The 15421-nt window shown below is 45.7% G+C and overlaps 1 protein-coding gene across 1 annotated transcript in view; it reads right to left on the reverse strand.

Moving 5' to 3' along the window:
* The window catches only part of fam222aa (family with sequence similarity 222 member Aa), a gene marked incomplete at both ends in the record, with an annotated part of 44616 nt that overhangs the window by 8418 nt on the left and 20777 nt on the right, over positions 1-15421 (reverse strand). Inside the window, 2 exon segments of the mRNA XM_083912036.1 lie at positions 9828-9942; positions 9946-9970. Coding sequence (XP_083768162.1) covers positions 9828-9942; positions 9946-9970 — 140 coding nt within the window.

The raw sequence follows: 15421 nt of genomic DNA on the forward strand, positions 1-15421 counted from the left end.
ACACATGTCAAATGTGATGCTGGACGATGTGTCTGATCAAAACAACTAATTAGGATTCTATTATAAAAGGTTTCCTCCAGAGAAATGTGAAATATTATACCACCAGGACACTGTCATGTTTACATTTTCTCGTTAGAATTTATCTCTAAAGCCAGATGTTCCTGAATCAGCCATGAAAATTAATTAGCTGGTTTGATGTGGCAACCTCATGCTCCTTCCAGACAGACCTGGCTTTTATGAGCTGTAGGGGAAATTACTGAGAATTGATTGATCCTGAAGGACTCTTCTGTACACATGGCATGGCAGGCAGGCAGGCAGGCAGGCAGGCAGGCAGGCAGGCAGGCAGGCAGGCAGACAGACAGGCAGACAGACAGACAGACAGACAGACAGACAGACAGACAGACAGACAGACAGACAGACAGACAGACAGACAGACAGACAGACAGACAGACAGACGCACACAAACACACACAGAAGCACTCACTCATAGATCCTGCTAACAACAGCGGTTCCAACATTTTACCCTCCAGGTGAACCGGACATCTTTTCTCTTTCGTGGCTACAACATCGATAAACAATAATTGTCAAAATCTATGAATCTAAGGAAACTCTGTACGTGTTGTTTATTTTTAATTCTAAAAAGCAGGTGAATAAAAATGTTTCACAATTAAAATCAGGTTGAATTTCTCTCCGTAGATGTGTCTATATTGCTGCTCTCTTTCTTCTTCATCCCCTTTACCTCCTCTTTATATTCTACATATTTCTCCTCTTGCTTCATCCCCCCCTATCTGTCTCTTCATCCCCCCTCTCTGTCTCTTCAGTCCCCCTCTCTGAGTAAGTGAGTTTCATCTGGGGTGCTTGCCAGGCGAAATCACCTCAGGGCGAACACTTTATTATCTGTAGTCAAAGCGTCACCACAAATACCATTCTACACACACAAGTGTCACTTTCCATTTGTCTGCACTCTGGCTGCATTAGCGGAGCCTAGCCGGCCCAGAGCCTCGTCTCAAACGCACTCGGCGGAAGAAAACCAACAGCGTGGGAAAGCACTCGTCCTGCATTCCTGCCCCATTAACACCACTGGCATCACCAGAGGGGACCTTCTGCCTCTCTCGGGAATTAAAAAAACATTATCAGCACTAACATGGTAAAGATAGCATTTGAAAAGATAAAGATATTTCAGCAGACATCTACAGTCTCTGCCTTGTATGTTGGGTTTAACGCAAGAAGTAATTCTGTAGCATGCATGACAGAGAACTAAACATAGGATTCCCCCTTTAATTCAAAACAGATCACTGCACGTGTCAATTACTTATGATCTAACTGACTGCCCAGCAAAAACAACACCAGTGGGTAGTTTATGTCCTCTTTGAGCCACAAAGGAATGCGGGCCAACAGCAGCCATGTCAGGCCTTTTGTGGGACACCCTCACACCAAACAAACACAGAAACTGGGGCAACCTGTTTACCTCACACCTCACACTGCACTCCATAAACAAAACGGACAAACAAAGAGTACAGTCTCCATGTTTGTTCCCATGACAGCCAAAAAAAGGGACATTCCAATAGAAAATATCAACCCTGATAATTTCACACTGTGAACACAGCCACGACCTCATTTTAGGCACGAGTTTCGCCAGGCTCTTTCCATTTGCAATAATTTATGGGTCTGGATAGGCAACGTGATAGATTATAAATGGAAAAAATAACTATATTCATCACAAAACGGCTCTCTGTTTAATAATCAAGTCTGGCCAAAGGGCTTAGTGGAGTGCATGGTTTTGTATAGATGGGGGGGTAGGGGGGGGGGGGGGGGGATATGATGGTGGTGGTGGTGGTGGTGGTGGGGGGGGGGGGGGGGTTGAGCCAGCCCTCAGGCCTGCCTGGGCCACCCTCATTGTGCATACAGCATGGTCTAGAAAGCAGGGCTTTATCAGCAAATACCCCGAGTCAGCACAAGCAGCGGGGTGGTTATGCGTTGCGACTGGCACACCAGCCGATATTGTCATGTGTGATTAGGCCTGTGGTCATGGGCCTGTGAACTCATTCCTATGGCATCTAAAAAGTCAACCCCAGCCCCCTACCCTCCTCAAGTTATATCCCTGTGTCTCTGCTGCCCTTTTTCCATTTCAAATTCAGCCATGCCACTTCCCAGTGCACCCTCACTGAACCTTGTGGAAAGCCTTGCTCCAGTGCAAACAGATACAGTCAAGTCGAAATACAACAACAGGTTGGACTGGTTTGATTTCCAAAACAAATCTCTGCAGCTTAATTAACTCAGTCCACAAGGGTCACGCACAAGTTAGAGCTAGCCAGCACACCAAGAAGCAGCCGGTGCCAGTTGTTTTGTCTCGGTACACCTCTCCAGATGACAAGGCTGATAAAGACGAACAAACGCTGGCTCACAAAAAAGAAAGAAAGACAAACCGTGAGGCCAGTTATGGGAAAACATCAAAAAGAGGAAAAAGAGATTCAACCATTCAGTGATGAGGCAGAGAGCAGCAAAGGACAGAACCAAGAAAGAAATATAACAAGCTAAAATCCTGACCTGACAGATTTATGTCAAGCCCTCCCTGTCCTGTTTTTAAGAGAATATGCCACGCTGTGACACTATTTTCTCAAAGGGCTACATGTACAGCCAAGAGCAAGCAGCATTCACAGTCATGCACAAACTCAAATGGACACAGCAACAACAAAAAACACACACACACTCAGGTTATAAAGGACCCCAGAGGTAGAGATTGTAAGCACATACTGAGATAAGAAAAGGAACTAGTGCAGAGAGCAGAGAAGGAAGAAAAAAGGGAGAGAGTGGGAGTGAGAGGGAGAGACGAGGGGAGGCTGGAGGCGCCTGGGTAGGCCTGTCAGACTGGAGGAAGTGCTGGTGCGCAGGCCTGCAGGTAAATGGAAGAAGAAAGGCGCCTGCAGGCTGCCTGAGGCAAGCCTGGGCCCTTCTGTTCTATCATTTAGGAGACAAGTCCTCTACTGATTCCCAATTAATATTTAACACTGCACAGACAACAAGGCACTCGGCTGCAGTACACATGCCAATGAGAGGAGAGGAGAAGGAGGAGGACGGAGAGGAGAGACACAAATGGATACATTTCTAGAAGAAAAGAGATTTTGAAAGATTTCATGCCAATGGAGCTGAGGAGATTTTCTTACCTTTCTGGCATCCTTACACTTTTCTTTTATAATATTAAAATGCTCCTAATAAGCATATAGCACAGTAAAATGTAAAAGAAATCCACCAGGTGTTGAAACTCATCAATATTCAACTCTCATATATTTCTGATAAAAGTCTGCACAATTGTTTTATTCTGTCCGGATAAAATTATTTTCCGAGCTTCCTGCCTGTCATCGTTTCACATGCGTCAGAGGTCAGGCAGGGGGAAGAGGGTGGGACTTTGGAGGGCGGGGGTGTTCATGTTCAAATTATACCAAGTGCTGTTCAACATGCCAGAAAGGAAAGAATTGCTTTATAAGAGGCTATGTGTTTTATCTGAAATCTGTAAAGTTTCTTGATTAATATAGTGGTGAAACATAAAAACAGACGGAGCTTTCATCACTTCATTATTAAGTAATACTTTTGCTTTTATGTCAGCTGTCAATAACACCTTCAGTGCCTAGCAACATCACAAAGCTAAAAACAACTTTGCAAATTAGACACTTGCTGCTTCATGATGGAGCTGACAGACACAGGCCTCCAGGGTTAGGGTGAGTGAAGAGTGGTTGCTGTAAAATCTATTCAAAGGCTTAGGTCCAGGCAAAATGGTTCAAAGCTGGAACTGGCAGCCAGAGGTCAACAAAATGCACGCCCCGTCTCTGAACCTATAACCAAACAAATGTGGTTCAACGCTTCGCAAACCTAAAAGGACGACACAATGCACCAATGCATGCAAGATGGCTTTGTGAAAAAGAGCCCGAGGTGCTAACCACAGAAACTGTAATAAAATTGTCCCACTGGAGCGATGATTTCAACGTTGTGCTGTGGTCAGTTTGCACTCCCATGTTTTCTCTGCAAACCCCTCTACACTATTAGAGTGGACTGAAAAACCACAGCCAGGGTTGGTATTAAACATTTGGTCCAAGTTCATGACTGGTTTTGAAAAAAACAAAACAAAACCTCTGCTTGTCGACTAGAAAGTTTGTTCACACACTCCTTCTTCCCCAGTGTATTGGCAATCTTTACAGGACTGATCAATATTCACCTTCTGTGAATTTCAATCATGGCGGAGAAGTTAGAACTTGTGGGCCAATTTACTAAATGAAAAATGAACAGATACAGCTTTGGCAGATGTAGTTTACCGTATATAACAATAAACTGCATGAAAAGACGCAACCCAGTGACCACAAAGTACAATGCTGTTAAATGTACTCTGTTTTGTATACTTATAAAACAACATTACAACATAATACAATATTTATTTTGCAGATATAATAAAATTGTGATTCATACTTTAAATGTGCTGTCATTTCTTCATGATTTAGATGGAGTCACTGGACAGAAACTGAGCAAAGGCTTGAAATCTCGTTAAAAAGCTAAAAAAAAGCTTTTCTTCCTACTTAGACACTTTGTAAGTCCAAATGTTGGCCCCAAACTACGTTTTTATTTAGAGTTTTGCATCAAACAGATCACACAAAAATGCCAAGACCTTGCCAGGAGCGTGCAACACCTACTGAAAGCTTTTCATGGTCAGTCTGTGGTGGGCTCGGCGCTGAGATGGCACCGGCTGTGTGTCATTTCCTGTGGGACAGCAAGGGACTGCGGACATTCTCTGTACCCTCGCTCACATCCCCCCAACCCACCACCACTCTCTGGCAGGCAAAGACAGAGGGTGTTGATGCCTTGCACCTGGGATGCCCAAATGCCAGCTCGGAGGCTTTGGAACCAGGAACCTGTTTTTCAACCCAAGTCCCGCTGTGACCAAACCTAAAGCAGAGCCCCTCTTCCTCAAGCTCACCTCCCAAGGCAATAAGATTGCTTTGCCCCCCGTGTTCACAGCAGAAGGCAGAGGGCAGAGGGAAGGCATGGCTCTGTGGGACGCCACCTGCCGGAAATGATCCTCTGTGTGCCAGCGCTGAGACGCCAACGTGACAGAAGAGCCAGTAGTATGCATGAGGTAAGACTAGTCCTACCAATATCACAGACCTGTCCCTGTAAAATAAACCGAAACTCGATATAACTCTGGATTTTGCAATATAGGCATGTGATGAAGGTGTGAATGACATATTTGTGTGGCTATGCAAACCCAGCGATCCCCAAAATTACATTGCATAAGTAGGCACCCAGGAGGAGGCAGGCCATGGATAGCTGTCAATCAGCTTTCACTATGAAAAGTACCTCATGACCTCTGCTTTCCTGCTGTAGACTGTGGAATAATGACAGTCTCTGTGGGCACTCTGTGGAATTCCAAATGGGATTAGGAATGAGCTAGTTCAATCAGTGGGAAAAGGTCAAGTGCATGCAGATTCTCTCTCCCTCGCTCTGTCTCCATTCCTTTTCCCCCAGTTCCACTTTATGCCCTCCACCTCCAGGGTACCGAGGCAATCAGGGGAAAGGTTGTTATTTCTGCTGCTGCTCATGACCACATTTAAATATTCAACTGAAAGCGCTCCCCACATTTTTTCTCTCTCTCCTTTAACAGCAGTTGGAAACTCATGCTGCAATTTGATATGGCCCGCTAATTCCCCTGTTATGTCTCGCAACACCCCAGACAACAGTGGAAGAGAGGCGGCTGGAGGTCATTGCCTGAGCATATTCCCTCTCACCGGTGGTGGTGGTGTATGAAGAGAAGCTGCTAAAAGTGAAGCCAACTAATGTCTCTGGCAGCTCCGCTTGCAGAGGCACAGGGGCTATTAGGAAAACTACAATCCCCGGGTGAACCCCCATGTCATGTCCCGAGGCTGTTTGTGACATGGCCAGGTTGTCTCTGTCGATCAAGCCGGAAGAAGGCTGAACCTGGCCTGACATTGCATGAACCTGGGATATCAGGCCTTCTGGGAACCTCTCATCTACACCTGGCTGATTGGCACCTCAGGCCTACTGGGTGGTGTCACAGAGGTTTAAGGCTGCAGGTGTGCTCGTGTGTATGTGTGTGTGTACATGTGTGCACGTCTCTGCTGCAAGGAGATAAATTCTTGACTTCACACCGGTTGACTGGAGACATTCAACTGGGGACAAAACTCGTTATCTGAGTTTGATTCTACCACAGTTGCATTCATCATGATGTGAAATAGTTTCTGCCAAGATTAGAGTTACTTAAGTCTTTGCAATGCAACCAAAAGTATGCTTAATCTTTGTGTGTGTGCGTATGAGTTGCAGCCAGGCTCTGCTGGGGTTAGAGACACAAGAGAACACCCAGGTTTAGCCCTAAGTCTGATCCAATCACAGGACAAATATGGGCGGGGCAGAGAGCTGTGTGGTTAATGAGGGCAGAACCTGAATAAAGAGCACAAACATGCACACCCAGTGTGACAATGGCATTCTTATAAAATGTTGTGCCAGCTCAAATGTAGCCACTCAGTAATGAATAAACAAATGAAAACCTGCTGAAATCTGAAATCTATCATTTTGGAAAATAGCCAGTCATAAATATCCCCACCAAACAGTCAATTGAGGGATTCTGGACCTGTTATTCTTTAGCTGACATGCTGGCAGAGTAATTGCTGTCTGGGCCAGAGTGGAGGCAGGGCAGTGGTGGGGGCTGCTGGGCCTCCTGTCCAGCCATCTCAGTGTTACTCATCACTGGACCAGTGCACCTCCCTCTCCCCTTCAGGAGCAGGGCTGTTAGGCTCACCCTTGCTCCCGGGACCTTCAGACCAACAGTGGAGGACGATGATCAAGGAGCGGGATGGGTAGCAAGGGAGGTCGCCGCTGGCCGAGGGTGGCCAGGGTCAGTGGCATCCATTCACCCCTCTCCCCTTGCAGGGCCTTTCTCCCTCTCTCATCTGTCTGGATGGGTGCCCTCTCTCTGGGGCACAGCACGATGAGAGGCCCTGGCTCCGCTGCCGTCTCTGCCTTTCATGTCTCCATCTAGGGCAGTGGTAGAGAGACGTGGAGGGGAGGACGGAGGAGGGGGCAAGCTACAAATGTCACCCATAAGGGGGGATTTAATTAAAAATGACAGGGGCTGGCGCTGGAGAGTGCAGCCACATATGCACGGAATTTGGGAGCAGTGAAAGCAAGTGCCTATGATTTATAATTCAAGTAATGCTGTGCACTCCTTTTAATTCTACGGCCAAAGAAAAAAAATATCAAAAGGCCGCCTCTGTGAGGCTAATCCAATATGATATTTTTAAGGGCAGGCGGTCAATGGCTTTTTGAAAAGCCAGCTTCTCTGTCTCCCTTTCTGCTTCTCTCTCTCTCTCTCCTCCACTTGTCTGTCTCTCCCCCATCTCCCTCTGCCACTCCCTCCTTTTTCTCCCCTGTACTCCCGCTTTACAGCACCTCACCCAACCCCCCCGAGCCCAGACACAGAGCGGGCTGTGATAATGGAAACATCCCGCTTTCCGCCTCCCGTTTCTCCCGCTAAGCTCTGTGCGCTTGGGGGAAATTGATTGTCTGGCGAGCTGATCTGAACGCTTCCAGCTGATGGTGGAGCCAGTTAAGTCCTTTTTTATTGAGGGTATGAAGGATTTTTAATGGGAGTCGCATCAATGATCTGTGCAGCCACTCGGCATCTGCATGCAGGGGCTTTTGCTAAAACTCTCCTCCTGACTGCTTTGCCACCCCAGTTCACACACACACACACACACACACACACACACACACACACACACACACACACACACACACACACACACACACACACACACACACACACACACACACACACACACACACACACACACACACACACACACACACACACACACACACACACACACACACACACACACACACACACACACACACACACACACACACACACACACACACACACACACACACACACACACACACACACACACACACTGTGCCCTCACTTTCTCTGTGAGGGGTGTATCCTGGTAGTCAGCCTCCAGGTCACCTTACCCACAACCCTGGCCACAAACAATCAATCATGGGGACCTGCTCAGCATGGTGACCTGAGTGTGCCCACTTCTGCAGCCAGACCCACTGTCTGCCTTCCTGCACCCCTTCTGGGCCCAGAAGAACAATTGCCTTATTGAGGCCAAGAGCTGCACAGTGGTGGAAATCCAACCCCCCCCCCCCCCCCCCCCCCTCCAAGGACAGAAAGGAGGCTATTATGTTCAAACATCCTCATTATGAACCTCAAGTCAGTCGCTGTGGTAGTCTTTCAATCAAAGGGTTTAACAGGTGGAGAAAGAGAGGGAGAGTCAGACAGAGAGGGTCAGTGAGAGGGAGGGCAAACTGGAGACTGTTCTTTTTTTCTATTGATTTGAGTCCTGGCTCCCACTGGCTGATCCTCAATAAAAGGACCCTGAGAGGAAGTGGGCTAATCCTGTGAAATTGGAAGGAGGGAATCGATTAAGATGACTGTTGAGGACTCCCTTCATTTCCATCCCTTCCTCTCCATCTTTACCTTCTCTAATTCTATTTTGTGCAGTTTCTCTTTGTCCTCCCCTTTCACTTCACCTCTCACTGAAACCTCATTAGTGAGCCTGGTTGAACTCCACTCAGCTGAAGAGCAGCCCCTTTCCAAATGCACTTGGAACTATGTTTATGTCTCTGGTTCCCTCTGTTTCACACACACCTACACAGCTCCACATGAGACATCCATACAGACCAGCAAAAAACAACTCCAGATCTGAGGACGGATGTAACACCCAGTCACCTTGTTGTTTGTGACTCTCGTCTCCTTTTCTCTGTAGGAGGCGATTGGAGTGTGATGTTGAGTTGACAAGTAGCTAATTGGCCAGCGAAAGGCTGAGAAAGAATGCAGGAAGTGCTTGATTTCTTCGTCTTTCACTGGACTGGTTACAAGCCTGATACAATGTGTCCCCAATGAAAAAGCACAGAACCTGCTATTCCGACTAAGCCTCTCTAAGCTGAGGTAAAAACTGGTAGGTTAGTGCTCCCCTGTTCTCCATCTGACAGTCCTGTTAAATCGGCTTGAGGCAGCTCATAGGCCTGCAGTGTAAACAAAGGCAACTAAAGACTCTAGGAGCATCCAATAAGGAGGAAAGACATTTCTTCCCCTCATCGGAAAACAAACTATCTCTGTAAAAGCCTTGTGCAAAAGCTTCAACAAAATTAGGGAGCCATTCACCTTCCAGATGCCTGACTGCTGCAGCTCTCTAATCCCAAACTGGTTAGAACTAGTTTCCCCAGCTCTGTAACAGTTTTCATCCCTGGCTCATCTCTGTCCCTTTACACCATTTTGTGAGTGGACAGAGGGTGGTGCTCGGGGAGCAAACAGGGCAGCTGTCATGCTTTACAGGCGGCCGGCACAGCCAGGACCAGACACTGTAAATGTTTACAGACCCTCAGGGTCACCCAGGGCCAGTGAGGCACGTTAAACACTGTCTGTTCAGCCCTGTTGCCACGACTGCACAATCAGCACTGCTAAACAGGCTCCCTCACAATGAGTAGCCAAACAACATGGCAATCCAAGGTCTAAGTGCAGAGCGAGTGAAACTGTTTAGAATTCCTTAGAGTAGCGAGGGAACACAGTGACAAACAACAGAAACCGTAAAGTCTATTTTCCTTCACTTATTCACAGTCTGGGTTAACTACCCGTTTCCATCATTCACCATGACCGATAGATTAAATACAAACGACCAACAACCTTCTCTCATTTCTTTGCTTTGGGCGAGCTGAACTCCTGACCTGCATCGCTCCCTGTCAATTTGTTAACTCACATTTCCGTCCAAGTGCTTGCGGGGGCTCCAGGGTCTTGCTGGCACACACTGGGTGCTGGGGTGGAGGGTTTTGCCTCCTCTGCAGACAGGCCAGCATGGCGAGGTGGGCACAGTACTACAGCCGGGGGAGTTCTGCGGCCAACCTGGAGCGGAAAAAGAGAGGAACATTGAGTGAGTTAAGCAGGATGATTCGAGGTCAAAGCTCCACGGCCGTGTCCGGCAAGCGGGCAGGAGCTGGCTCTGGGCTAGATAGGCTAGGTTTCTCACCCAGGATTTAATTGGGAAAGCATGCCTACAGCTGCCTGCCTCTCAGCTCTGCGAGCAGAATGATAAACACACACCTGCGCAGGGGCAGCACGGTTGACACGGGTTCAGAGCACAGTCCGGGCCAGTCACTCTGCAGCTTCAAATAGCACATCCACACAGCCATTCAACCACATCTCCCGCCCATGAAGCTGTCCTCAAAACAAACACACAGGCAACCACAGAAAGTAGCAACACTCGGGCACATTCCTTCCAGGGCAGTGTGTACGTGGTGATTGATGGCGTTATCTATGGACAGCAAAAAAATGGTAATGCTGAGAAAACAGCAGTCTGTCTGCTACAACTTAACATGCAACAGCTCTGGGGGACTGTCAGGAAAGGCCTGGGGGACTGAGTGGTGTCTGGATGTATGTGTAGCTGTGTGTTGAACCGTATGGGTGCTTGTGTGTGTGTGTGTGTGTGTGTGTGTGTGTGTGTGTGTGTGTGTGTGTGTGTGTGTGTGTGTGTGTGTGTGTGTGTGTGTGTGTGTGTGTGTGTGTGTGTGTGTGTGTGTGTGTGTGTGTGTGTGTGTGTGTGTGTGTGTGATGCAATGGGGTGGGAGGGAGAGACTGCCAACCGTACATCAGGGCTAGTGACGGCACTAATCAATCTCCCTCTAGGCCATAAATCTCCAGCTCTACACTCCCCCTTTTCCCCACAGCCACCTTCACTCAGGAACAGGGAGGCAGTTGCTGCTAGTTTCCTTTCAAAAAGCCCATCAGAGCCCCAGTGGAAACATAGGACCTGGATAGTCATATATATATATATATATATATATATATATATATATATATATATATATAAACCTACTGTTCCCTCACCAAGGACCCTCAACAATCGAGTAACAGGGTAGGTATCATTCATCAGCAACATACCAGTGTCACATAGCACAATGATGACTGATTACCAAGTCTTCTACTTGGATCATGTGCCAGATGAGAACAGCTAAAGCAAAGCATTTAAGTCCAGAGTGTTTTTAACATGATAAGGATCGAGATTCACCTTCTCATAGTTCAGTTAGAGGATATTGTTTGGTTTCCAGGAAACAAAGTGCTCTTACTGCACTGAATATAACCCTGCAGAAGCCCAGTCTCACTTAAAAAAGCATGGCTGTCTCTGTATAAAGCATTGTGCCTTTAATCTTAACTCTGCATGTGTTTGAGGCTCTTGTCCAAAATGCATCGATATGAAACACTATCGTTTCCATCTGGGCCGTTCTCCTCCCATATTAAAACAAAGAACAGAGGCAAATATTTCATCCGTGCTGTCAGCGCCAGCGTCTCCTGCCATGATGCGTGGCAGATTATTGAAAAATGATTTCTCATGTGCCTGTCACAGGCTTGTCCCCTGTTATTTATTTTCTCAGTGAATCACTAAATGAACATTTAGCCACCTGCCATCAGTCCATTACTTAGTTTTATAGATTATCATTTAAAGAAAGCAATTACAATGATTACAAGATAAATTAATAGCAGTCCATAAAGTGTCAGCTCCTGTTTTTCTCATTTAAGGAATTAAGTAAAATATAGATCACCACTAAAAAAAAGAAAACCATTCAAATATTAAACCACTAATAGAAGCATTCAATCAAACTAACCTTTACACAACATGTTCCTTTAAGAGTTGATTAAGGTGCAAAACCGCAATCTAAAAGTCCGATGAGTTTAAAATGACATCTATACAATATAAGAATGTGCAGTTATATTCACATTCATTCAAGAGGATTGTAATTTGAATTTCATAAATGGCTTCTTTTCAAACTCTGTGAAATCATCTGTCCTTGAGCAACAAATATTCTAAAAAAATAAATACAATACAGTCTTTGGTTTAAGAAGAGGAGGGTGCCATATGTTTTACTCGTGAGTTCAAATTCTGTAAATGTGTCGATTCATAAAAGATAGTACCATTTGAAATATGGTTCAAATCGGAACTGACTTGATTTTCATTAATAGGTGCATTTGTATAAAGTGAGTGTAAAGTGCTAAAGTTTGGATTTAGAAATGGAGGAAGGAAGCATGATAAACAGCGACAACACAATTTACTGCCTATAATTAAGGTTGAATTACTTTCCTGGTTTGAATAGTTAAAAGATGAGAAGCAGGTGTTATAGGATAAAAGCACCGCTTCTACAAAAAAAAAATTCAGTCTTTCACACATAAAAAACATTTTTTAATAAAGCATTTTTCACATTTAATTTGACCTCAGACCCTGAGGCTCATATAACACACTCTGAGTCTAAAATGTGTATTTTTAAAACGTGTCAGAGACACGAAACAACACTTTAAGCACAAACCTGACGGCGTGGAAATGATGTTCACAAAATGTACCTCCCTGATAAATGTCAATTAAATCTTAAGACTTTAGACTTCCTTGTTAATTACTCTGTGTCACACACACACACACACACACACACACACACACACACACACACACACACACACACACACACACACACACACACACCAGATGGAAGAGAGGAGCCACTCTATTTCTCGCCAGGTGCTTGAGCAAAAAAAGGTCACTTGCGGTGCCATTTCCTCTCGCGCACAGGCAGGCCTGGCCCAAACACACTGGCACTTTGAGCTCATTACTGACTATTCACATAATCCTTTCTCTGTGTCCTCTCCGTGAGGATACTAATTTCACAACAAGCCCATCCTCACAGCCCATTTGTTAAAAGATAGGGGTTGAGAAAGAGAGAAAAAGGGACACATGGAGCAGATTGAGACTAAAAGCTAGTCTTAACGGGGGGATACCTCCACAATTTTCCCCCTCTCTGAAATGAAAGACAATCGTGTAACTACCCTACATTTTTCTCCATTTGCTGCTCACCAAATGTATTCTGAGGCATTATGCTTCGCTGAAAGAGACCCACTTTTTTTTCCAATTCAATTTCAAGAACCAATTTTCTCCTATTATTGACTTTAAGAGCGAGGCAGAAGGAGCAAGTGTGTGGCTTGTTCGTCATGTTCCCCTTTCCCCTCATCTCCTCCTATTAGGTTATTGTACTACTTAGCAGATGTCTATCAGAGGCAGGAAATTATCTCCATAAAGCCCTGTGACCATCATCCAGCTGCCTTAAAAACAGCCTGTCATGCCCAGATCAATCCCTATGAAGGTGCTGGTGTGAGACACACACTGTCCCTACATGCTGCTTGAAAACCACCTGCACTTCACTCACTCATCAAATCCACTCACATGTCTCCTATTACACCAGTGCAGGGATATCTCAAAAGCCAGGATGTCTATCGGCTCTTTCCCGTTCTGGTAACGCCGCTGCAGGGTTTGCAATGGGGGCGGAAGATCAGTCCCATGAGATGAGGGGAATAAGCCGGAATCAAGAGGCAGTGGGCTTGGCAGAGGGCTATTTCTAAGTTAAAAGGTTCTTAAACTGCAGAGGAGATCAGAGGAGATGGCTCCCCGCGCCCAAAGCTGTCTGCCCTGATAAGCATCCTGCCAAGTGCGGGGTACAGGGTGGTCATGGGTGAATAAACTCAGTCTGCGTGTGTGTGTTTTGGTCTACACATGTTTCCGGTGTTCATGGGTATTGAACATCAATAGTTTTCAGTATGGGCTGAAATAAGTCTTAAAAAACTTTATAAAAAGGTCAGGTTCATAGTCTTGCCCGCTTATTTCTTTGATGAGAATGTTCCTGTATGCAAGGTTCTGCTTGCGTTTAGTCAACATTTAAGATTTGTGAACTTGAAGGCTTCTGAAAATTGGATTTTGTAGAAACATCTGCAGAGTATCCTTGGAATTAGGTTCATATTAGATGTATCAACCCCCCAGGATTTATGTCTGGTGTCAAGAACAGGAGCATGCCCTATAGGATATATGTAGCAAGGTGTTCCCCTCCCGTTCCAACCTGCAACTGAGGTCCACCTTTTTATTAACTTTTCCCAACCATACTGTGACCGTAGTTTGCCATAACCACCTCTTTACCTCACTTTTAACATCCTGTACATACTTGCACAGAAGCAAGAATTTCAAAATGTTGATTAGATCTAACGTTTTGCAGTAAAGAGTGCAATATCAACTTTCCTGCCATCTGGTGATAAAGGTGTTATAGAGCATGCTAATCCAAAAAGGTTTAATTCTGGTATTGATATAGAAACTCAAGTATTGCATGAACATTAGTAGCACAAAAAAACATTTCCAGCCCCAGCTAATATTATTCCTTAGTGATTTTTTTTTAAATTTATTTTTTACAGAAAATCAATCTCCAGCCATGTATAGAGGGTTGACTGTCTTTAGTTAAAGTGTCTCCAGTGAAGCTCCCCCTCCCAGTGGCGAACCAGCCATGGTCCAGGGGCCTGGCAGACAGCCTCCACAATGAGCGAAGGTGGGGCTTCAACCTAATTGAATGGTGACCCTGCCGTCTCACTGTGGGACGCCCCATGCAGTGCTTTTAACAAGCTGCTGTGTCTCCCCTCTTAATAAGCCCAAACAAGTTAATCCAATCGACACACTCAAACCCTTTCTGTTTCTTTAACAAGGCACTGCCTCTACCCCCTTAATCCCCGGCTCCCCCTTCTCCGTCACCATACCGTCACATGAATGGAGGGAGAGTGAAAGGCTCCATTAGGAAGCACTGGCAGTAAACCCCTTCAGCTCGGCACTTTCCACACATCCACACTAAATAATTTGCACTCATACTGTATATTCAAAAACACACACACACTAATGCTCACATGTGCCTGATATAAAACTGGTCCACTTGGACATGGCACACAATGAGAGGGTTATGTTCGCCGACCCTGATCCACACACCAACAACAAAACAACACACAAACAAAAATTCTGAGGGGATGTTTGCCGACAGGCACGCACTCTGGGACATAAAAAAGGCATTGTTAACAAACCCTCCCAGCTCCACAAACAAGAGCCACTGATTCCCTAACAATACAAGCCCCTGGATGCACTCACCCACCAGCTCTGCACAACCTCACACCAGCACAATAAATAACCTGCACAACAAAAGGCCATTGTGTGTAAAAGCCTACAGTTTAGGCATTATTGCGATGATATACAACGTTATAATAACATATTGGCAGCTGATTCTTATAAATACGATGCAGCACGTCACCGTTATTGGGGCTCAAAAAGCCTCGTAGGCAGCATGGTCATATTTATAAGAGGTTTCTCTGCAGATGAAGGACGTCTTGGCAAAAAAATACTCAGCTGTAAGCTTTCTATATTCCAGTCAGCTTCAATAGCTTCACCCACGGGATGAAGGGTGAGGAATGTCTGGCAGTCCAATAGCAGTGAGTCGTCTGCCATCTCTAATCAAA

Source organism: Echiichthys vipera, assembly GCF_963691815.1.
Source record: "Echiichthys vipera genome assembly, chromosome: 4".
NCBI classification, from domain to species: domain Eukaryota; kingdom Metazoa; phylum Chordata; class Actinopteri; order Perciformes; family Trachinidae; genus Echiichthys; species Echiichthys vipera.